The following is a 23,745-nucleotide window of genomic DNA, read 5'->3' on the forward strand; positions in this document are numbered from 1 at the left end:
AAATTGCATCTGTAATAAACACACTTCATCTATAATCTATTGTTCAGTTTTAAGATAGTTGCTATCATTATTATTTGAAATTGAAATGTGTTTTAAAATAATAGGATAAAAAGCTATGCGCAAAATAATATGGATGCTCCAATTGAACACAAATAGGAAGGATAACAGTCAACATGTAAGTTGACTATAAATATGGATATACATGGACTCTGATCATATAACTTCATATTTAAAATTTTGGGGGTTTTTTGCTTTCTTAATTCTTAAGACTTAACTATAAAAAAATAAGTAATATATATATTTTTCTTACTAAAACAAAAAACAAAACTGGTTTGAAGACTGCTACTCATGATCTTACCACTATTTATTGAGTTTTGGTAAATTTATGATTTCTTTGCAATCAGTTTTCTCCTTCCCGGACTGGGTATCTTTTGACTGTGTATGTCAGAAAGAGAGTGTGCTCTCCCTTAAACAAAAATGGGAACTTATTAAATGACTACTGAAGTGACTTAGGAAACCAAGAACAAGACTGAGGCTGGACCACAGGGGCAACTGTTATTAACTCAAATAATATTAACTTTCTTTATCAGCACTCTCCTCTCTGTTGTTCTTTGATTTTTGTCTTTTTAGAAACCAGACTCATCTGGTTCTCTGGTTTTCATGAATGTAAATTGAACCATAGCTTATTCTCAGACTTTATTACTTTATACCCAAGTGCCACAAAAGGGATGTCACTTGTTTTTCTAACTCCTTTTACCAAAATTGCCATAAAACATTACATTTCAATTTGGGAAATGTGTATATTCCCTAAAAGTCAATGAAACATGACAGTTGCCAGTTCCGGAAGTAGCCATGTGGCTTAGAAAGCAGAACAAGATTCCAGGAAAGTTTGTACAAAGCAAGTAATGTGGAGTGCTAAGCAGAAACCAAGTGGGTCCATGTCCATCTGCAAGATGAATGCATTCAAGTACAGATATTTTGTGTCCTTAGCCCAGCTAGTAGCATTATTTATACCTCTCTGCAGTGTGTCCAGCCAACTTAGACCACCACATACCTGTTTAAATGTCTTACAGTTTTCTCACTTTTCAATATAGTTACAATCTCCCAATGACCTACATTCTCAGTTTGTCCTGTTTCTTGATTTCCTATGCACTCCTGTCTCCAATTGAACCTACCTCTCTGAAGGCATTTCTCATACCAGAAAAGCCACCACCAGTCAGCCTCCCAGTTGTTCAGAATAGGAACTTTGGAGTCAATCTTGGCTTTTCCCTTTTCTTTAACCTACTCATGTCATTAATTACTAGTTTTTAATTTTCTCATGACTGTAAAATGTGTAGGAATCTATTCCTCTTGCCAAAAGATTTCTTCTAGACTATATTATCCAAATTCCCTTCTTTCCAACTTCGATTTTCTTCTGCATCCAGCAGCCAGAATGATGTTGGCTAAATATCATAGAAACATATAAAACACTTCTCTGATTTCCCATTGATCTACACCTGAAATCCAGTACTTCGCAGAACCTATCATAATTCTGAAACTCCCCTTCTATATTCTAGTCATCCCATACATTCATCGGTTTCTCAAGGGGAAAAAAAAAAAAATCCTCCCTATTATCCAACTCCCAAGCATTTTCCAATCCCTCTGTTTAATATAGTTCTCAATTATTTTTTTTTGCTCACTTTTCTTTGTATATTTTATGAAAATTTGTAACTGTAGACCAATGTGTGCTTCCTTATCGGAAGTCTTCTACCCTGTGAACTATAAGCAATGAAACAGCAAGGATAGGGGCACTTAATTAACCCACCCTCTGCAGCAAGAGCATGTGAGTTTGTGTCACTGTCTTTGTACAGAGCCTGCACCTCTTCTCCACTAGCTAGCTGCATAGTGAATTGGTGTCCTCCTCAGGCTTTGGATTCAAAAGAGACTCACGATGAACAATTAGCTAAAAGTGTCCTCTAAATAACAAGTATAAAATAAAAATGCTCCCACACTTATGGGCATTCTACTTATGATTTATTGACTTCACAAGGGTACTAACACAATTGGTGTTCAGTAGAAACCGCACTTTAAATTTTGATCTTTTCCTGGATTAATAGTATGCAATATGATAGTATCACAGTGCTGAGCAATAGCAGTGAATTGCAGCTCACAGATGGCTGCACGGTCACAAGGGTAAACAACCCATAGTGTAATGTACTGTATTGCTAAAATGTGATGTTGAGTGGATGAGGGGAATTAAATGCATTTTTTGACATACAAACTTTTCAACTTAGACGGGTTTATTGGGATGTAACATCATCATAAGTTGAGAGTCATCCATGTACAAAATAACACAACAGATATTAAGCAAAATAAAATTTTATTATATATCTGCACAGATATAAACAATGAATTCAGTTTAATTTGCATAGTTAAATGTACTATAATTACTGGTGAATGAATAAAAATTATGGATGCTTATTAAATATTTGTTGCAGTCAATTAAGTTCAGCTTTAAATGTCTTTGCCTACCATTTCTGTTATGAATAAACAGATATCAAAAGCAACTAAGTAATTCCACTAGTCACAAACAATCTCTTTATATCTGCCATACTAGACTTAGATTTATATAGATTTTTCTCTTTAGACATACATATGAAGGGTGGTATTTTATTTTAATTTATATTTTTACTTTTGCTTATGAGTGTGTTGAAGGAAAATTGGTAGATAATACATTTCATCGCAGTTAGAACTTCTTGAGCTTTCCAGTAAAATTTGATCTGTGTGCACAATTTCTCTAGTGAAATTTGATTCATAGCATCATTGTTTGCTAGCTGATTGTCAACCTGTCAGGCTGTGCTGACTCTGCAAGTGGTTAGTGATCTTCTTCTTGTCTCCCTTATGCTGGTGCTTCTGGAATGCTGTCATCAGCATATTACTGTTAGTGAGTGACTGCCTTGAAGAATTCTGTATCACTTCACAGTTTATTATGAGAATTTTTATATACATTGAAGTTTAATCAATACCATAAAATAAAAATGCTCACAATCCCACAGAATGAATCTTCTTCAAAACAGAAGTCTTACTTTTAAACAGCAGTGATAAAGTAGGTGAGGTATTATAGTCCATCTTCCTCAATAAAAATATCAGGAAAAGACTTGAAGAATCTTGCCATATTTTCAGGGTGTCATTTCAGACAGGTTTCTATTTTGAGTAATACAGTTTTTTTTCCATAGAAAGAATTTTCAAGGTTGCATTAGGGATTTACGGTTATTGTATTGGTCATTTCTATTAATTCTCTTAGGTCCAATTATTCAAAACTCACTCTCTCTCTCCCCCCCCCCCCTCTCTCTCTCTCTCACACACACACACACACACACACACACACATTTTTGAGGCTTAAAAGGGGAAAATAGTCTTCTTTGAATGCTGAAGTTATGATTTGGATCTTAAAGTTTGCTCAAATGCCTAAATTCTAAAAAGCTTTATTGCCAGGCAGGCACTTTGGGGAGGTGGTAGAAACCTTAGCAGGTAGGGCCTAGTGGATGGAAGCTGGGTCATTGAAGGCATGCCTTCAAAGGATGTATTGTGATCCTGGCCCCTTCACCTCTCTTTCTTTCTCACCTACCCTGAGATGAGAGGCTTTGTGTTCATCATGTGCTCACTGCCATGACTTTCCACAGTCCCCAAATCACAGGGCCCACAAACTGTGGACAGAAACCTCTGAAACTGAGTCAAACTAAACCATTCCTCCTTTTCAGTTGATTATCTAAGGTACTTTGTCATAGTGACAGAAAACTGACTTACAGAAGAACAAATTGCAAACTAGAAGATTCAGAGAAACTTCATTAAAACATAATGTAATGTAAATCTGGATTAGAGTTCAATCCTGTGAGCTTCCAGTATATTCTTTGAACTGCAGTTACCCACTGGAGTTGCAGACACAAAGAGAAAATTGTAGACCTCTCCTCCAGGACAAGAATCTATAAGCTAGTGACCAAACTGAGATTTCATCCTGTGTATAGGTTATATCAATAAGAAGCAAAGCATGTTACTTTAATCCAAAGTCATCTATCTACCAGTTTATAGATAAAGAGGAGTGAGTAAGAGATAGAGATAAAAACCACAAGTGTATATCTTGTAGAAGTCACCTCATACAAATAAGAGCAATGGGATTGGAAATTTCCCCTGAAAAATAGAATGTGTGTTTTCAAACCAGGATATTGACAGTGAGGGAATGTTTGGGACTTGATGTATCCAAATATTCTGCTGGGCCCTATTTCCATTAGAAGACACATTTACTTTTATTATTTTCCCCCAATTACCTTCATTGGATGAATCACCTCATTAATTCCTCATAATATAATTCAAGCAGAGTGAGAATGGAGTACATAAGCTTCTCTTCAAATAAAAGAAATCGTAATCCATGCATGACTTTCTCATTTGGTGTTATAGCCTTGATTCCACAGACACATGTAAAATTTGTACCTGTTCCTTTCTGTCTTCCCCTTTCTCCCAATACTACTGTTCTGCCTTTCTTTTGTTTCAGCTTAAGACATTTGTGCAACCTAGAATTATGAGAAGAACCTCTTAGCTCATATTTCATTTCCAGTCTGTCCCTACTCAAATTTATATGCCATATAAATGCCAGAAGTTTTACTGGACTTGTCACTTCAACAACATTAACTCCTGGCCAGTGAATGCTTCCACAGATGTCAAGTTCACCAACTGATTTCTGATGCCACTCAAAGCTCCTGGATCTTCTCTCATTCACCTACTTCTTCACTTAAAGAATTGAACACCTAGAATGTGCCCAGAACCCAGAATGTACCTAGAGCAGTGTGGAGTTATTATGGCTCTAAAAATAGACTGTCCTTGCTATAAGGAACTTTCTGCTCATGCTGAAGTTGGACTAAGTATAGAAAAACAGATGAATAAAAGAGATAGGTGCCAGTCAAAAGGAAATTCATTTAGGGGAGAGAGAGAGAGAGAGAGAGAGAGAGAGAGAGAGAGAGAGAGAGAGAGAGAGAGAGAGAGGGAGGGTGGGAGAGGGAGAGGAGAGATATTAAGACAGAGAATCATCTAGAGAGGGGAATCTGCTTTAAAAGATTATTTCTGGAGCTGGAGAATATGGTCAGTTGTAGAGTACTTGCCTTGCATGCACAAGGCCTTTGGTTCAATCCCCAGCACCACGAAAAAAAAAAAAAAAGAAAGAAAGAAAAAAGAAAAAATCTTTGAGACGGTAACATTTAATATGTAGAATGTTCCTGATGGAAAAAATGGCATGTTAAAGTTCCTCATGTGGGAAAATTCTTAGTCCAGTCAAGCAACTGAAAGATTAGTGTGAAGAGAGTCAAGTTTGCAAATGGAATGGTGGTATGATGTGAACTTAGCAGAGTACATTAGGGCCATAGGAGGCAGGGATTGTACATCATGCTAAAAGGTTAACTTATTATTCTATGGAGCCAAACTGTGCAATGGAAATATAGAACAAGCCATAAGTGGTGGTGACTTCTATAATTTAATATTTCAAGTGCATTTCATTTCAATTACTATTTACAAAATAGTATGATTTGAAGATGTAATAAGTATAAAGTCATTCACAGTATATTTTATTAATGAGAGTTTTTGATATTCTTCAAAATTCATTATGTATTTGACACTTGTGTCAGTTTGAATGAGCTACTTATGTGGTGCTCACTTGCCACACCTGACCAGAAGGAATGGGAAATTATTACCGGGTTTTCAACAAGAGATTGATTCAAATTACATTTCCATGTTACTTTGCAATTATTGACAGAAAATACGAAATGAAGAAAGTACATGTGTAGTTGAAAACCAGTTAGGAGGGAATATTAGTTTCCTGCAAGTCTTGTCACAAAGTACCATACATTGGCTAACTTGACACAGTAGCAATCTATTCTCTCACAGTTATGGTGACAGACATACTGAAATCAAGGTGTTGGTAGAACCACATTTCTTCTGAAGGTTCTAGGGAAGGATCCTTCCTGGCCTCAGCCACCTTCTGTGGCTGCTGGAAATTCTTGAGGTTGCTCATCTTTGGACCAGCTAATGAGTTTCCTGTTGCTCTTGCCAGAGATCTGTTTCTCTTCGCACTTGAATAAACCCCACTCCTTAAAAAAAAAAGTTGCTTGCCATGTAGATGTACACTTAACCTCTACCTCTTGTCTTAGCAAAGCCTTCTCTTTTGGGTGTCTGTATTACTGTTTCCAAATGTGCCTTTCTTTTAAGCATACCAGGCAAATTAGATTCATGAATTTATCCATTCATTTACCTCAATTACTTCTGCAAAGACACTGTTTCCAAATCAGATCCCATTCATAGCTTCTAAGTGGTATAGATTTTGAGGGAACAACATTCCCCGTCCATGAGGAGTTTACTCCATATACAGGGTATTGTAGCAGAAGTTATTGGTGGTACTTGTTTAATCCAGCACATGTCTCTGTTCTCCTGTTTGCCCGCCACATAGGTAATGGACTAGGGCAGGGGATATAAAATGAAGGAGGATGTGACTGTGAAATGAATTCTAGTGTTGTGATTAACTGATGTCTTAGATATTACAGTGACAGAATGAAAGCTGCAAGCTGTTTCCTAGTTACAATGTCCCTCATCGTTTTCCTGTTTGGTGACTACAAGTCCACTGTTACTATCCTGAAATTTCATGTTCTTAGCCTCTAAAGAACCTAATTCAAAGCCAGCACCTTCACATTTCTAAATTTGTCATCATTGACAAGAAGATTAAACTAGAAGAAATGGATTTAGTCTGTCATAAGTACTAAGTAAATGAAATAAATACTTGTTTAATCCACCATTAGTGAAACTTTGTTGGTGTTTATATGTAGTGCAATGTGCTCTAAAAACTTTGGAAATAGAGTAGCAATGTTAGAATTGAAATGTAAAGCATCGTTTAATTCTGTTTTAAGAAACGCCACCTGCTTTGCATTGAGAACATTGGATAAGGGTATGGAGATACAAATATTCCTCATAATTTGTCTCTAAAGACATTAGCATTACATTTTACATTTGGTCAGTCTGTTTCTTTCTTAAGTGACTTAAACACTTCTTAAATTTTAAAATATTTTTAGTTTGTGCAATCTTATAAATTGTATAAATTTAAAATATGCTGTGTAATGAGTTAAGCTTCATTTCTTGTAAAAATCACTTACTAACCAGTCTGAAAGTGGTCTCTGGGGGATGGCAGATGTCAGGCAGTTTTTCTGGCTCAGTTATCATAAGATCCAATGAAAATAAATGTTTTCCAGGTGTTTGTTTTAATGATTTACTGACATTTCACCTTTCTGTTTGCTCTTACTATACTGACCATTTTTTAATGTATAAACATAAAATAAACCTCTTTATTGTACTTTTCTACACCTTTTTAAAACCTGACAATGCTTTCCCTGAGGTGTGTTGACCAAAACACCTGAAAGCACATCTCAGTAACAGAACTAACATTGGTGAGTCCCAGGCCAACCTTATAAATAGGGGTTTACAGAATGTGTCTTCATATTAAGGTTATAAATCATGCTTTAAAAACCTGTTGAATAAAATTTGCTCTATTCTCCTCTCTTGGCAAATATACTTTGCTAGTAATTTGGAAAAAAAATGTTCAAATTGCACATATTTGAGGGACTCCATAGCATTCTGTACAGGTGCTTAGCAACATAAAGAGAGCAGACCTTGGCTCTAGCCATACCTAGCCTCAGTCTACCACAGGTTCTATCCTTCAAAGTCTTATGAACACATGTGTGATCTCCCACATACCTCACCAACCAGATACTCATGACTGATTTTTGAATTGACCTTTAGGAGGACTTACCCAATTATACTGTGAATTGGGCACTCAGTGCCAGTGTTCTGGATATCTGGATATGATGTGGAAGGAAGGAATACTCTGTTATTGGGACACTTGCCTAATCCTGACAGAATCCTGTCCACATAGGTGGAGGCATGGGAGATGGTCAGATCTGGGTCCGCTAACAAAGATGCTTCTTCCAAGTCAGATGACATTACTGAACAGTGAGCTATTAAAGAGTACAGCTAGCATCAGTACTTCTTGTTTAAATTTCAATATGAATTTTTGAAGCTTAGTGATGGTTGCATAGTATTTCTTTTTTATTATTTGCTCTATATTTTTTGTTATATTAGCAATTTCCCATAATAAAAACTAATATCAGTGTTACTAAGCAAGAGCTCTCTGCAGCATGTACACTGAAGCCAATATTATAGCACAAGTTTTTGTGAAAATAGTTCTTATTTTTATTCCTTTTTTTGTGGTGCTCAGGATCAAACCCAGGGCCTGGCACATGCTAGGTAAAAAGTCCCCTAAGAAAGAGCTTTATTGTAGGCCCATGAACAAGGCGACAGGCTCAAGTCTGTCTGGAGTAAGAAGAAATGGAGGGAAATACGGGTTACTTGTCATGGTGGAATAGCCCGTACTCAGTAGGCAGTCTGGCTAGAACTTGCAGATATTTTCTGATTGGTAAGTTTCCAGGTTTTCTGTTGTTCTGGTCTGGTTAGAGGTGTTTACTGTTCTTTCTTCTAGGTCCAGGAGTCTTGTTCTTCTTGTTCACTGGGTTCTTCTCATGGGAGACTTTTGTCAAATTCTTAAGGTCATTTTAGGTTAGGTTCTCTACCAGCTTCCTGAAGAACATCTTTATCAGCGTTGAAGAGGAGGGAATTTGTTATTTTGGGCTGAATTTCATTAATAAAGTTTAACACCTACTTCTTTGTTTCCAGAAATTTTAAGTTCTGTATAAGGAGGTTTGTTGGCTTGGCCACTATTGTGCTGCTTTATAATTAAACTGATATTTTCAGTGATATCTGCTCATTAAAGGTGGGTGAAAATAATCAGTGGTATCTGTGTACTGTTGCCTTTTCATTCCTGAGTTTATCCTTGGCATTGCTGTCATAGTACCAGTTCCAGTGATTTTTCTCTATAGTTTCTTTTTCTTTTTCTTTTTCTTTTTTTATTTGATTGACCACTGACATTAAAGTCCATTACAAGATGATGTTCAAATTATTTTTGACACACCTAATTTCTAGCTTTAAACTGACTCAGAGCACTGTGAATTTTCATGTGATAAATTGTAAAGGTTAGCTTTCACCCTCTTTTAGTGTCAGATTTTCAAGATTTTCAACAATTCCTCTTTCCATAAGCATAAAGTTTTAAGCTTCATAACTTAGGATCTAAATTTAGGAATATGCTATTTGAAGCATATTTTTAACCTACTATTTGCCAAATTTTGCCAATTTGGAATAACAATTCAGATGCATTTTCCCCTTCAGATTCAAAGTTCATACCACAGTGTTTAATCATTATCACATAATTTCCTATATTAACTTCTGATATAGTCATTGGGCAAAGGTTTAGAGCTTGATACAATTCCATTTATCTATTTTAACTATTGTTTAGTGTGCTGTTTTTAGAGTCCTGTCCAAGAAAATCCTTGTCCATTTCAATGTCCTTAGATATTGCCTGTATTCTTTTAATAATTTCATAGTTTCAGGTCTTGCATTTAAGTCTTTAATCCATTTGAATTGACCTTGTCTTTGGTGAAGAGACAGGGGTTTAGTTTGATTTGACAAAGCCATTTGATAAAAATTATTTCATGACAATCATCAACACAAATAATAAAAATTTCTGGTGAAGATGTGGAATTAATATTAATACAACCACTATGGAAATCAGTATGGAGTTCCTCAAAAGACTGGGAGTAGAACCACCTTATGACCTAGCTATACAACTCCTCAGTATTTATCCAAAGAACTAAAATAATCATGCTTTAGCAATACATGCATATTCAGGTTTAGCAGCACAATTCATAATAGACAAGTTGTGCATGTTAATGGATATAAGGATAAAGAATATGTGGAATAGGGCTAGGGATGTGGCTCAAGCGGTAGCACGCTCGCCTGGCATGCGTGCGGCCCAGGTTCAATCCTCAGCACCACATACAAACAAAGATGTTGTGTCCGCCGAAAACTAAAAAATAAATATTAAAGTTCTCTCTCTCTCTCTCTCTCTCTCTCTCTCTCTCTCTCTCTCTCTCTTTAAAAAAAAAAGAATATGTGGAATATACACACAGTGGAGTTTTCAAAGAATGGAATTAAGTCATTTGCAAGAAAATAGATGGAACTTGAGAGCTATGTGTTAAGTGAAATAAGCCAGATTCAGAAAGTCAAGGGTCATATGTTTTCATAATAAACCAGACTCAGAAAGTAAAGGGTGATGTTTTAGCTCATATGTGAAAGATAGAAAGAAAGGGGAAAATGGTATTTATAAAATAAAAAAAAAGATTAAAGTAGCAAGATCAGAAGAGTAGAGAGAGAATTGGGATTGGGGAAGGAAAGAGGAGAGAGAAAGAGAATGTAACAGGTGTGGAATTGACCAGATTATGTTATGTGCACATATGAATTTATCACAATGAATTCTGCTACTTTGTAAAATCATGATGCACCAATTTAAAAACATTAAAGCTTAATATAAAAAATCAGTTTCACTAGCTTGTCATGATTTTTTCTTGTTTTTTGTTTATATTACATTTCCTCCTCTTCAATACTTTCTCGGTGCCATGTGCTTGATACAAATGCAAATGTAAAATGTGCACAAGTCAGTGGTACCTATTTTTTTCCCTCTAGCATTCAATAGAAATATATTTTTGATGAAATTTAAATTAAAAATCCTAAGAGATATTAAAGAACAACTTTTTATGTGGAAAGCATGTATTGTGAAGACAGATTCTATCACTACCCAGTGTATAATACATATACACTCCTGACCCTATTCTAAAAGCTTAAACAGAATATTTTCTCTTCTTTAAACTGATAATATCGTTGCTATTGAAGGATTTCATGCCTCTTCAAAATTTATTTTTACTTGTTTGCTTTTTCACATCTTGTTTCCAATTTTGTGTTATAGTGCAAATAGTCATTCTATTTGTAACTCATGCTCCAAAGTGCATTACTGATCATATTTATAGTAATGGGTATTTTATGGAATTGGAACCTTTAAAGGAAATACATCAGTAAATATTAAGTAATCTTAAAGTGTTTCCAGAGAAAAGTAAAATAACTTAATAGATCCCCAAAAGACTATGGGTAGGGTAAATATCAAGAATACTGCTTTATTAACCACCTATAATTATTGGCTGTGAAGGAACTATAAAAATCTCATATTTGGTATGTTTCTTTGCATATATGATTTGGAGACAGAATATTTATAAAGCTTTTCCAGAGTCAGAATATAGAAAGGGCACCACAGTTTTTAAATCATTATGATTTTAATATTTATTTTTTAGTTATAGTTGGACACAATACCTTTATTTATTTATTATTTATTTATTTATTTATTAAATAAATAAATTTATTTATTTATTTATTTTTATGTGGTGCTGAGGATCAAACCCAGGGCTTCGCATGTGCTAGGCAAGCACTCTATCTCTGAACCTTAACCCCATCCCTGGCACCACAGTTTAAGGAAAGAAAAATTAGGTTTTCATCTTTTATCCACTTACTGTCTTGTATGATCTTTAGGAATTGATTTAATCTTACTAAGAATAAATTTCCTGTTCTTTAAAAGTGGGAAAATACTATGTAAACAAGTAATATATATGTATATTTATGTGTTTATTTATTTATTTATTTTGCTGGTACATCGCCATAAAACCTGCAGTCTAATAATGGAATCCATTATTATTAGTAATATTTATAGTGGTAAAGATTACAGAAGGAAAGAAAATGTGAATATAATCAAGTAAATGTGTAACTCATATTTCTTTAGCTTTATGCATTTATTTATGGTAGTCAGATTTTTTGTACAAATAGTTATTATATCACATTTAATCTCAAATAAAATAACTTGGAAATTTGCTGAGAAAAAACATTAACTTTTGTTCAAGTAGCAATATTATATAACATTCAAAATTTCCACATTCAAAATTCAATACTCAGATCACACAATAATTCATCATCAAAAATAACATCGTGAAATTTCTTTTTCTTTCCATTTTGTAATTTTTTTTCATGGACACTACTATAATAGTCTTTTTTCTTTGTTTTACTGTATATGTTTTATTGATCTTAAGTAAGAAAAAAATCCCAATGATATTGTTATTGTTTGAAAAGGGAAACTTAAAGACAAGTATATATATTGTTATGGGTATAGATTTTTAATTTTTAATTTTTAATTTTTGTTACTTAAGTTGTCTATTAGAAGCTTATATTTACTCTCCACATTTGAATATGGCACACATATACATACATAATACATAATCCAAATATATAAAAAAGAGTGATAATGACTTTTTGATTGAAAATGTGTCTGTTTATTTGTGTCTAAATGTAATTGTTTTTATTTAGGTATTTTAAAAATATATGTATTTAAATATATATGTATGTGTGTGTGTGTGTGTGTGTTTGTGTGTGTGTATTGTAGATGGATATAATACCTTTATTTTATTTATTTATTTTTATGTAGTGCTGAGGATCAAACCCAGTGCCTCACACATGCTAGGCAAGTGCTCTACCACTGAGCTATAGCCCAGCCCTCATTAGGTATTTTTAAAATTATTGTTGTTTTGCTTTGATCAGGCTATTGGTTATGAAGCTATTTGAGTTTTATATTTATATTTTTTGAATTTCCTTAGACTCATTACTCAGCCCAATGAGGCCAACTTTACCAGACCATTCCAATTCCTATCCTAGGACAGAAGCCCTTAACAATAAAAATGTGAGGTGAAGCATAATGGAAACTTATCCTAGCTATTTTCTCTTGCTCTCGAATTCATACACAAAGTTTATATACTTATGGAAATTTACTTTTCAGATGTTTATGATTCCATCTACCTCAAAAATAGATAATCAAACTTTTCTGAGCAACCTTTCAATGATAGCAAACAATACTGCTTTCTGTACCTATTTTTTAACTCTCCCTGTTCTTCTCCAACACCCTTCCTAATATACATCTGAATAAACACAATGTGCTCCTGCTCATTTTTTAAAAATAATCTCTTTTATAGTTGTAGATGGACAGCATGCCTTTGTTTATTTTTTTATGTGGTGCTGAGGATGGTACCCAGTGCTTCACATATGCTAGGCAAGTGCTCTTCCACTGAGCTACAGCCCCAACCCTCCTGCTCCTTTTAATTTGGACAATGCAGCCACATTTTCACTTAATGTTTTTCAGACACTTATCAGTTTTACCTCATATCACATCTTGAATTGTCTAATCTAATTTTCATTTTTGTCTGAATAGCTGCACTAGAATTTTTATGACTAAGGATATTAGAAAGTATGAGACATTAAAAATACCTATAATATTTCTTTTATGTTTTACAATAAAACAAACTCTGTTTACCTAAAATATATTGAGAATTCATTCAAAATCCCAAATAATCTTGCAAATCCCAGAACTGAAGGAGTGATGTGGAGGGGAGGGAAGGGAAAACCAAGTGAGGAAGCAAGGAGGAAAAAGTGAGAGGAGAAGGAAGAGATTTATGTAACTGGAATTCTGGATTGAGATTTTTGATAACTACTGAAAATCCTGGGAAAATTGAAAGTAAATTGTAATTTTTTTGTTTTGTTTTGTGTTTAATCATTAATGTATTATAAAACTATCTTGTTAAGCATTCAGAAGAAAAGAAAATGAAAGGAATTTTCCTAAAGGAAAAGTGAAGTCTAAACATAGGCTAGTCTAAACAAATTCTTTGGGAACTTTCTTAATTTAAACTTTTTAAGCTGCATTCTCTCTTTTTAAAATGGATGGTAATAGAAGCCAGGCCGCGTGGTATATTCCTTAATTCTAGCTACTGCAGCAGGCTGAGGCTGGAGGATTGAAATTTCAGGGCCAGCCTGGACAACTTGGGAAAAACCTCATCTCAAAATTTAAGGGCTGGGGATGTGACTTATTAGTCACTAGGTTTAACTTTTAGTAGGTGTAGGAGGGTAGCAGGGGGAAGAGTAACCCAACATGAGATGTGATCATGAGAGAACAAATCTCTCAGCTGTAAATACATTACATAATAATTAAGTCCATGGTCCTGTTTTATTTTATGTAAAGGTTTTGGAATGAGAAAAGAAGCCAACACACCAAAATCCAGTTAAATAAATGGATCAAGAATTAGTACCCTTGCATTTGAAATATAAAACCCCAGACTTCCTTCATGTGTTCCTCCTCTTATCCAGCTATCACAGGGTTGGGTTAGTGTCAGTTCCTTAAAAGACAGACTTCCAAATGTGTAGGGATTCCTAGAAAGAATTAAGAAGCATAAAAAATTTTAACACAAACTAAATTGAATCCTATGGCTCTCTCATGTATTGAAAATGCTTTGAATTTTAAATATTTTGAAATGAGATCAACAAAATCATATCAATTTAGTTATGAAAAAACAGCTAACACAGGGTCTGGGATTGTGGTTCAGCGGTAGAACACTTGCCTAGCATGTTTGAGGCACTGGGTTTGATCCCTAACTCCACATAAAAATAAAAACAAATAAAGTAAAGGTATTGTGTCCATCTACAACTAAAAAAATTTGAAAAAAAAAACAGCTAACAATATAAACAGGTGGTCTTAGATTCAAGCAAATTGTGTCCAACAATCAACTATGACTTTGACTCCATATCTTCTAGACTAGAAAGAAGAAAACATACCTAAGGTAGGATAATTGTGACGTGAAAATTAAAGCTATCAATATTTAGGCTGATTTGAAAACCACCAACTGTCTGTACACATTGAGAAGATAATGAATTGCATACTAATCATATTTTAATAAGTGGGGACTATTAGTATAGAAGCACATGACTTACCAACAATACAATTATTTTTTTTCATTTTGCAGGAAAAAGTTCAGCATTTACAGAAGGCTTTTGCTTCAAGAGTAGATAAATCTACACAGACTGAACTTCTAAGCTGTGATGTAAGTAGCTATGTAAAACCATTTTTATCTTCTTTATTGGTATTCAGACCTCCACAGCTTATTTACCTCTGCTGCTGCTGTGTCTATGCATTGATTTAACAGGATTTAGTGGCACACCATTCGTCTTTTGCTCTTAAACAATCCCCAAATACCTTCCAGAACTAAAAAAAGATAATTACAGGCACCAACTAGCATAGCAATGTGTTATTAATGTTTTTAAACCAACATCTCTAATACATTCGTTTGGGTTTGTGAAATTGTAGACATGTGGAAGATACATACTAGAATATTAGGGCAATTTATTTTTAAGAAAGTGCTAATTTATTAACAATTTAATAAAATTCTTATGTCTGCAATCGCCAAGGGCCAAGAACATTATTTTTTACATGCCGGAACACAAAAGGAAACACGCCTTTACAGAGAAATTTACTCTATATTTTGGCTGTTGGACTTCAGAGCAAGAAACAGAAAGTAATTTAATTGAAAGTATTTTTTTCTTAGTGTGAAATTCATGAACTCTCAAAATAGGATAGTAAAACATGTTTCAATACACATTGCTTCTAATAACACTGGATGATTGTGAAAATCTTTGATATGAATGCCCATCTTTTCTTAAACACAGTTATGAAATTCATATTTTGCCTGAATTCATAATATTAAACTTTCCTTCAATGAAAAAATAAAGGAATTGTCTGTTATTTTGTATCTAAAACTTGAGAGAATCCTCTCTTCTACTTAAAAATTTTATTTATATTTTTAGTATTTTTGACAAAATAAGTAGAACAGAAATAATTTCAAGTTTTATGAAGATATATATCCTCATTATCTGTGTATCCTCACTGTATGAAATAACATAGACGTGATTGTTACTTTTCTGTTGCCTGTACACTATATTAATATACTGTGTTAATAAAGTTAATATAGAACTACTTGTTTTTGAAGGAAAAAAAGAAAGTTTTAAATTCTGACACAAATTGTTTTTAGATACTTATAGACTTTATATTTTTTTCTAAAAACCATTAAAATTATGCTTCTTTTTTGAATTTTTCTATCACATTGATTTTAATGTAAATATCTGTTTTATCTCGTGACCACAATGCATCCTGATTTCTAGCATTACACATTATTGAAATGATGTTAGTCATGTTATTTATTTATTTATTTATTTATTTATTTATTTATTTATTTATTTATTTGTGGGCAGAGTACCAGGGATTGAACTCAGGGGCACTTGGCCCTATTTTGTGTTTTATTTAGAGATGGGGTCTCACTGCATTGCTTAGCACGTCAGCCTCCCAAGCTGCTGGGATTATTTACAGGCATGAACCACGGTTACTGATCCTGGTTATTATTTTTAAAAGAAAATGTTTTTTATGGAGTTTGAAAAGAATTTACTACAAGTTATTCAGTATTTATATCTTTTGGAAGACGTTTTTTTTTTTTCCTTCCGAAAAATTTTTCAATACCTATTTATATATCAGTACCTAGAATATAAATCCAAATGTATTTTAGGAATAATAATAGCCCATGAATTTACACATCTGCACATCAGAGAGTTTTTCAGTAAGAACATGAAACTATAATTCCCACCAAATTATATTCCAACATAACGGGTGTTACAGGTTTTCTTAGAATCCATCTATTTCAAATCCCTCAGTTTTTATGTAAGTTGATTGAATTCCACAAAGGTGAAGTCATTTGCCCACTACCACATAAACTTTGTGAGAGTGTATACTCTGTGTAAAAAGTAATATGTTCTTAAAAGAAGGAAAAGGAAACACACTGTGCATGTCAACTCAAATATTCCATTTTAATCCATTCAATGAAAAGATGTTTGGGAGACTGAATTCTAACTTCCTGAATGACTGAACATGAATATAAAATGCAACACTAGCAGTGACTACATGTGAGGATTGGTTACTGAGGAATGGATGATACTTCTGGGGAAACAGCTAAGCTGTGAACTGTTATATCCTAACACTGTAGCTACCAGCAGCCTCTTATGAATGTGCCCATCTGTGCCTTATAATTTTCTCATTTCTACAAAATTTCTTATGTCAACAGAGTTTATATTTCTAAACATGTAAATAAAAATGAAAAATTAAACCATAGAAAATAGTATTCCTCCTAAAATATTTTTTCTAGCTTGTTTTTATATATGACTGTAATAGCTTAATGTATTTGACTGTATTGAATTAAGGAATAATTCTTTCTTGGCAGTGAGTCTTTAAAGAACCCACTTATATAAGTCTATATTATTATTTGAGTAGTTGTTTAAAATAGAATAGGAATCTGTTTTAAAGATTTCATGTTTCACATTTCCTACTGATGAATTCAAAGGCATATTAATCAGAATCAACAAATAAAAATGTATGAAGGCAAGTGGATATAACTTTATTAATAGGGCATTTTGTAAGTAAAAAATTGGGGAGGGAAATATTTTAAATAAACAAGTTATAAATATGTAAAATACTTTAAGAATGATGAGTTACATTACTATTTGGAAGTATGTGATTCATATATATTATAATTTCTCCCATGACCAGAAGACATACTTCTAAAATATTATTGAATATTTCTACATAAAAAATAAAAATTTATTTTAATCATTCAATTTCATACTGTTTTATATTTTTGATGTATATATTTATATTTTGATTTTATAATTTTATTTTATGATCTTGTTTTAATGTTTCATTTTTAATTTTATATTCAATTTTTACATTCAATGTTAATTTCAGGATGTTTCAAGGGTATAAATGTTAGCATATATGAGACCATGAGACTAAGAGTCATCATAAATATCACTATTTAAAAAGATCATTGTTGCTACACATTTTGAATAAGGTACAAAGAAAAATTTACTCACTAAAAATCCACTGTAGTGAGTAAATTTAAAGGTCTGTGCAGTAAACTTCTGTCCTAAAAAGATTTATGAGGAGTTTTGAAACTAATGTTAGTATACAATATGCTCTGATTTCTAAAGCACCTAGTACAATTTTTTTATAAAACAAATTAAAGTGTCTCAGCACAGGCCCATAATTATAATACTTTTGTGATGATGAAAATTGTTAAATAAATGATGAATGTGTCTTAAATAATCAATGCCAATTTAACCCTGTTCACCTTCCTCTGTCTGCTCAGGCTTAGTTTATTGAAAGATCAAAGAATAATTTCTTAGGTGTCACTTGTGTTATTAAAACATGATGGAAGATGAATAGATATAGTCAAGTAGCAATGTTGCCCATTATAAAATTACATTAACAGGCAGGGAAGATTTTTCTGATTGCAATATATATATATATATATGCTTCAACATAGCACATATGCTATTCATAAATATAGCTTGAATTACTGAAAATAACTTTTGATTAGAATATTTGAGAGAAAATAGGCAAAATACTATAGTGAAAAATTTACATCCTGAGAGTAGGAAAATTCCACTACTTTTATTAATTTAACATGTTAATAATAGTATTTTTATTGCTTGTTAGGTTTTATAGAAGATTTTTAAATAAATTTTATTCTTTTAAGTATAAATTTTCCCTTCAATTAATGTATAACTTTGACTGAATAGTCACAAAAATCTCTAAATTCTGTTTAAGCCAAGCGCGCTAGTTTTAAGTAAAGAGATTTCCTACTTTCATTGCATCAACTTTTATTATTAGTGTTTTACACTGATATTTAATGTTCACTAGTCTTGAACTTGAAAGGTATTACTCATCTTTTTTAAGTGCTTTGAAGCTATCAGATAGTTCATTAAATAGCAAATTATTATTAATTTATATTAGTCTAAATATCATTAGTGATTTTTATGTGTCCCTATAAAATTGGTCAGATTGTGGTATCACACAGTCAGGTCTAAAAAAAGCATGAATCAATTTTGTAATGGATGTTCATTCCTTTGTTTGTTTTTCAAATATTTTAATGTACTTTCCAAATGATAAGATTTGCTTCACAGGGGCTGGGTTTTCAGCTCAGTGGTAGAACACTTGCCTAGCACATGTGAGCACTGGGTTTGATCCTCAGGACCACATAATAAATAAATAAAAGTATTATACCCATTACAACTAAAAACTATTTTTAAAAAGATTTGTTTTAAAATTATTGCTTCTATTTATAAGTTAGGAAAATAAAAATAATAATAATAAAATGTATATGCTTTATGAATGCCCGTATTGACAAAATTCTCAATGCAATTTTCTTTGTATTTTGCAATCTCTACTACTTTTATTAGATTTAATTTTGCATGTGCTCTGGCACAGAGTATTATGGGGAGTTCTTAAAAATATGAAAATAATTTATCATGTCCTATTCATTAAAAAATAAAAATGATTAGCTTTATTGCAATTGTTTTATCAGCTATTAGATAGAGAAGGGACTATTTTTTGTTATGCTAATATTTATGTTAGCCTTTGCATTAAGCCCAATTCTAAGAACTAAATCACTTTCAATTAAAGCTCTCTCATCCAGCTGCTGATAAACTGGTTTATTAAAGCTTTCTATTTAAGTTTCATTTATTGCTATCATCTTTCCTGGCATTTGTTAGGGAAAAAAAAATCTTTCCACATACTTCATTTATTTATATTCATGTATCTCAGACATTTCTGTTTATTTTATAAATTTTAAAAAATCAAATTTATAAACTGAGCTACATTTTCTGAGTTTTCTCTTGGACATTATCTTTCATATTACATTTAAGATAACTTTTAGACAAGAACATTCATTAAAAATATTAACATGATTATATGCCACAGACATGTAACAGGCATCTAGGCTTAATATTTGTTGAATTAATGCATGGATAGATTTTCGAAAGTAATGTTCTAAGGGCATCACTTTTGAATGCATTAATTCAAAAAATATTACTGTTTCCCCTAGGAGCTGGTTTCTTCTCTAGGTATTTGGAAACATTCTTTAACAAAACAACATACTCCCATATGGAGTTTGCAATTGCTAAGGGCATACTTACACAATAAGCATGATATAATAAATAAGCAAATTATATAATACATTAGAAAGTGCTTACATTTGTGCAATGTAAGAAAGAAAAATACATGAGGAAATGATAATTGGGAGTGTATCAGGTAGGGGTCAGGACTATGATCAAATTTGAACAGGGTGATCTTAGTAGGTTTGAGGATGATATGTGAAATTTGAAGGAGGTGAAGTAAAAATCCTATTTAATGAAAAAAATTGTAATGTGATACATGAAAATTCCTCAAAGCCCCTCAGTCAGTAACAGATTGCTTTACCTTTGCCACATCCCTAGATCAGAATAGTCAGCTTCATTTATAGGCTATGAAGTATGAAAAAATGCATTCTGTACTATTAAACCTAGAAATGGATCCAGCATATCAACAGACTCATGCTTAAAAAACACAGCCCCCTGAGGGAAAAACGACACTCAGGCCTCGATGTATATTCACTTGGCAAAAGCACTGAGGAGAAAGCTGGGCAAGATCAACCACAGCATATACGCATTTGTTTTTATATGTTTATTTGTTTTTGTACTGTTTCCTCTTATCCTTCCTCTTCTTCCTTCTCCTCCTCCTCCCTTTTTCTCCCTCCCACTTATGTTCACTTTGCTCTCTTCTGAATATGCCATTTAACAAGAGCAGGCAAAGTTGAATTTATATACATAGTCGTCCATCCTTCAGTATCCGAGAGGGATTGATTCTAAGAACCTCCATGGGATACTCAGATCCTCAGTGTACATCCTCTTATATACTTTAAATCATTTCTACATTACTTATAATATCTAATAACATGTAAATGCTATGCAAGTAGTCTTTAAATTGTATTATTTAGGGAATTATAAACAAATAAATCTGCATATGTTTAATACAAATTTTCTGATTATTTATGATCTATTGTTGGTCGAATCTGTACAGACAGAACTTGTGGATGCAGAGGGCCAACTGTCCTTTAAATGTATAATCAACCTCATTGTATATCAGTACTTTCTTATTGTAAGATGTGCTAATAAAAGTACCCAAATATGAAAATAACTCAATAATTATTTAGTGACATGAACTAATAAATAAATGATTAATGTTTTCACAGTACTAAATATCTATGGCAAATCAGTATGCTTTGATTTATTCAGAAAAAATCATACAGATGAGGATTTTGCTGTTATATTATCATTCTATATTACTTTTTATATCCAACAATTACTTGGAAATGATTACCGTATGCCATTTAAAAAACTGCATGAAATGCAGATCATCATAGCAACCAGTGATTTTAAAACACAAGTGTCAGCATGTGGTTGCTCTTATAGCATCACACTGGGAGCTTCTAACTCCTATCTTTGAAGCCTGGTCTTCCCTGGAGTGCCTCCATATCTTGAATTCAGTGATGACTGCATAGAATGAGTACCAATTAACTGTCAACATATTGTTAAGAGAATTTATGATTGATATCCTTGTAGGAAAAAAATAGCAAGCCTAGATGTCAACTATGAAAGTTTTTATAATCATGAAAATATTCATTAAAATGAAACAATGAAAGCACACAGGGAAGGGAGAAGATAGGGAATTTGTGGTCAACATGTATAAAATTTCAGTTAGGAAGAATAAGTTTTGAAATTACACAGCTGAGATAGCATAATCAACCCTATGTACTGTATATCTTAAAATAACTAAGAATATTTTATCACAAAAAAAGGATGAGTGAAGTGATGGATATGTTAATTAGCTTGATGTAATCATTCCACATTGTGTAACTATGTCAAAACACCATATTTTATCCCATACGTGTATGCAGTTATGATTTGTAGATTAAAAATGTGTTTTAAAAGTCTACATACAACAATATTTTTATATAGATTAAACTATTAACCATTGATATTTGCAGAAACTATGTTGATTTAGTGGTAGTATTGGTAATAGAGGGGAAAAAACATATATATTCATTGAAAAGAAATGTTTCCCAGTTTGTCTAATTCCAAATCATAGACTTCTACTTGTATAGGAAATCCAAATTTAATTCCAAAATATTCTAATATTTCCTTTGACTTTAGAAGTTTTTTTCAGTAAATAGTGTGCTAAAGGGCATTGCATAATGAGGCCATTCTGAAGGAAGTTTTGGGCCTCTTTGGGGGAAAAACACAAAGTATAGATTCCTAATTTCTCAGTGCCTATTTATGGTATGTTATGCAATTATAGCTAATTAGAATAGGTATTAAATAGTTCTAAGACTTTGATCAGGTACAAGTTTAAAGTAAATCTCTGTGGATTCATTTTATATGAATTATTTGCGATCAAAAGTGCTATTTTGATATGGTCTATATTCAGAAAAATCTGCAAAAGCAAATTTGTCTTTGAAATATGTTTGTATATTTCAAATTATATATATTTTTGAAATATATTTATATCATTTCAAATTATATGTATTTGATATATATATTTCATATTACCTCAAATATGTGTGTGTGCATGAATGTATGTACATCACAATGCATACTCTGTAAATAAACAAGTACAAAGACACACAAAACTGTATGATATGACATAGGACTACAAAAAATCTACTTTATTTGCTATATTGTTCATATTATAGAAGTTATTAGGCATGGATCTATTAATTTGTCTATGAATATAAAAAGATTTAATGGAAATTATACCACATTAATGTGTAAAATAGTTGCTTAAATTTTAATGTGATTAAACCATATTTATACAGCTATTGACTGGGCATATTTATGGCCCAACTTCATAATACTTGATAAAAATTACTTTTAAAGTGGCTTATTTTAAAAACAATAGTCAAATTTAACTCTAGAAAAATTAATCTTTCAACAGGCAATAATTTTAAAACTATTAGACATTCTAAAACAATAATAGTACCAAATTTACCATGTTATATGTATGACAGTTATTTTCTTTTTCACACTACTCTTGATTCCTGGCTTCTCTGCTATGTCATGGCTGAGCCTTTGTTTCAGTGAGCTGTCAAATTTAATTAATTAATTTTTCCCTTCAGCTTTCCTGTTTAGTAGAACCCTGTTCTCGTTGACAACTCTACTGGAGATTTGTTTAGGAACACAAAAAGGGATAATTTCTGTAAAGAGAATTACCCCCTTAATTGTTTTTGTTCATCAAAAAGGTTTTCAGATATTTGATTCATGTTTTGGGATGTAAGAGTACACGGTTTAGATCTTTTGCCAGTGAAAGATCTGATTTGATTTTAGGAGGAAAAAAAACATCGAAATGTTTAGATAATTAGTGTTTCAAAATGAAGATGCAAAATGATTTGATAAATAATTACAATTTGATGAATTTTAAATAATCAGAGAGCACTAAAGGGAAAAACAGTTTTATAAATGGCTTTATATTGTAATCCCAGCAGCTCAGGAGGTTGAGGTAGGAGGATCCCAAGTTCAAAGCTAGCCTCAGCAACTTAGAGAGGTCCTAAGCAACTCCTCAAGACCCTGTTTCTAATAAAATATAAAAAAGGACTGGGGATGTGGCTTGGCGGTTTAGCACCCTGATGTTCAAACCCTTGTAACTAACAAACAAACAAACAAAAGCTACTTAGAAGTCTTTTGTAATTAATGGGAAAATTACAAACACTTAATCTGAAAGACAAACTTTTCTTCTTTGCAATAACATCAGAAGTATAGCTTACTGTTGTGACTTTTGAAATATGGAACTACAGGAATTTATGTTTTACATAAACCATAAAATAAGCATGATTTAGATGATATGATTGTGTGGTCTTCTACATTTCTAAAAGTTGTTTTTCTTCCACCTTTCCCTTTTTCATATACTAAAATAAACTTAAAAAACACCCAAAAGCTCACATACTCATTAAGCTTGTCCAC

General features: G+C 32.5%; 1 protein-coding gene across 1 annotated transcript in view; it reads left to right on the top strand.

Annotated features, from left to right (window-relative positions):
• Positions 1-23,745, top strand: part of Ccser1 (coiled-coil serine rich protein 1) — a 1,027,931-nt gene that overhangs the window by 467,153 nt on the left and 537,033 nt on the right. The window contains exon 8 of the mRNA XM_077803585.1: positions 14,838-14,915. Coding sequence (XP_077659711.1) covers positions 14,838-14,915 — 78 coding nt within the window. The remainder of the gene's footprint in view (positions 1-14,837; positions 14,916-23,745) is intronic.

This window comes from Urocitellus parryii, chromosome 10 (genome assembly GCF_045843805.1).
Source record: "Urocitellus parryii isolate mUroPar1 chromosome 10, mUroPar1.hap1, whole genome shotgun sequence".
NCBI classification, from domain to species: domain Eukaryota; kingdom Metazoa; phylum Chordata; class Mammalia; order Rodentia; family Sciuridae; genus Urocitellus; species Urocitellus parryii.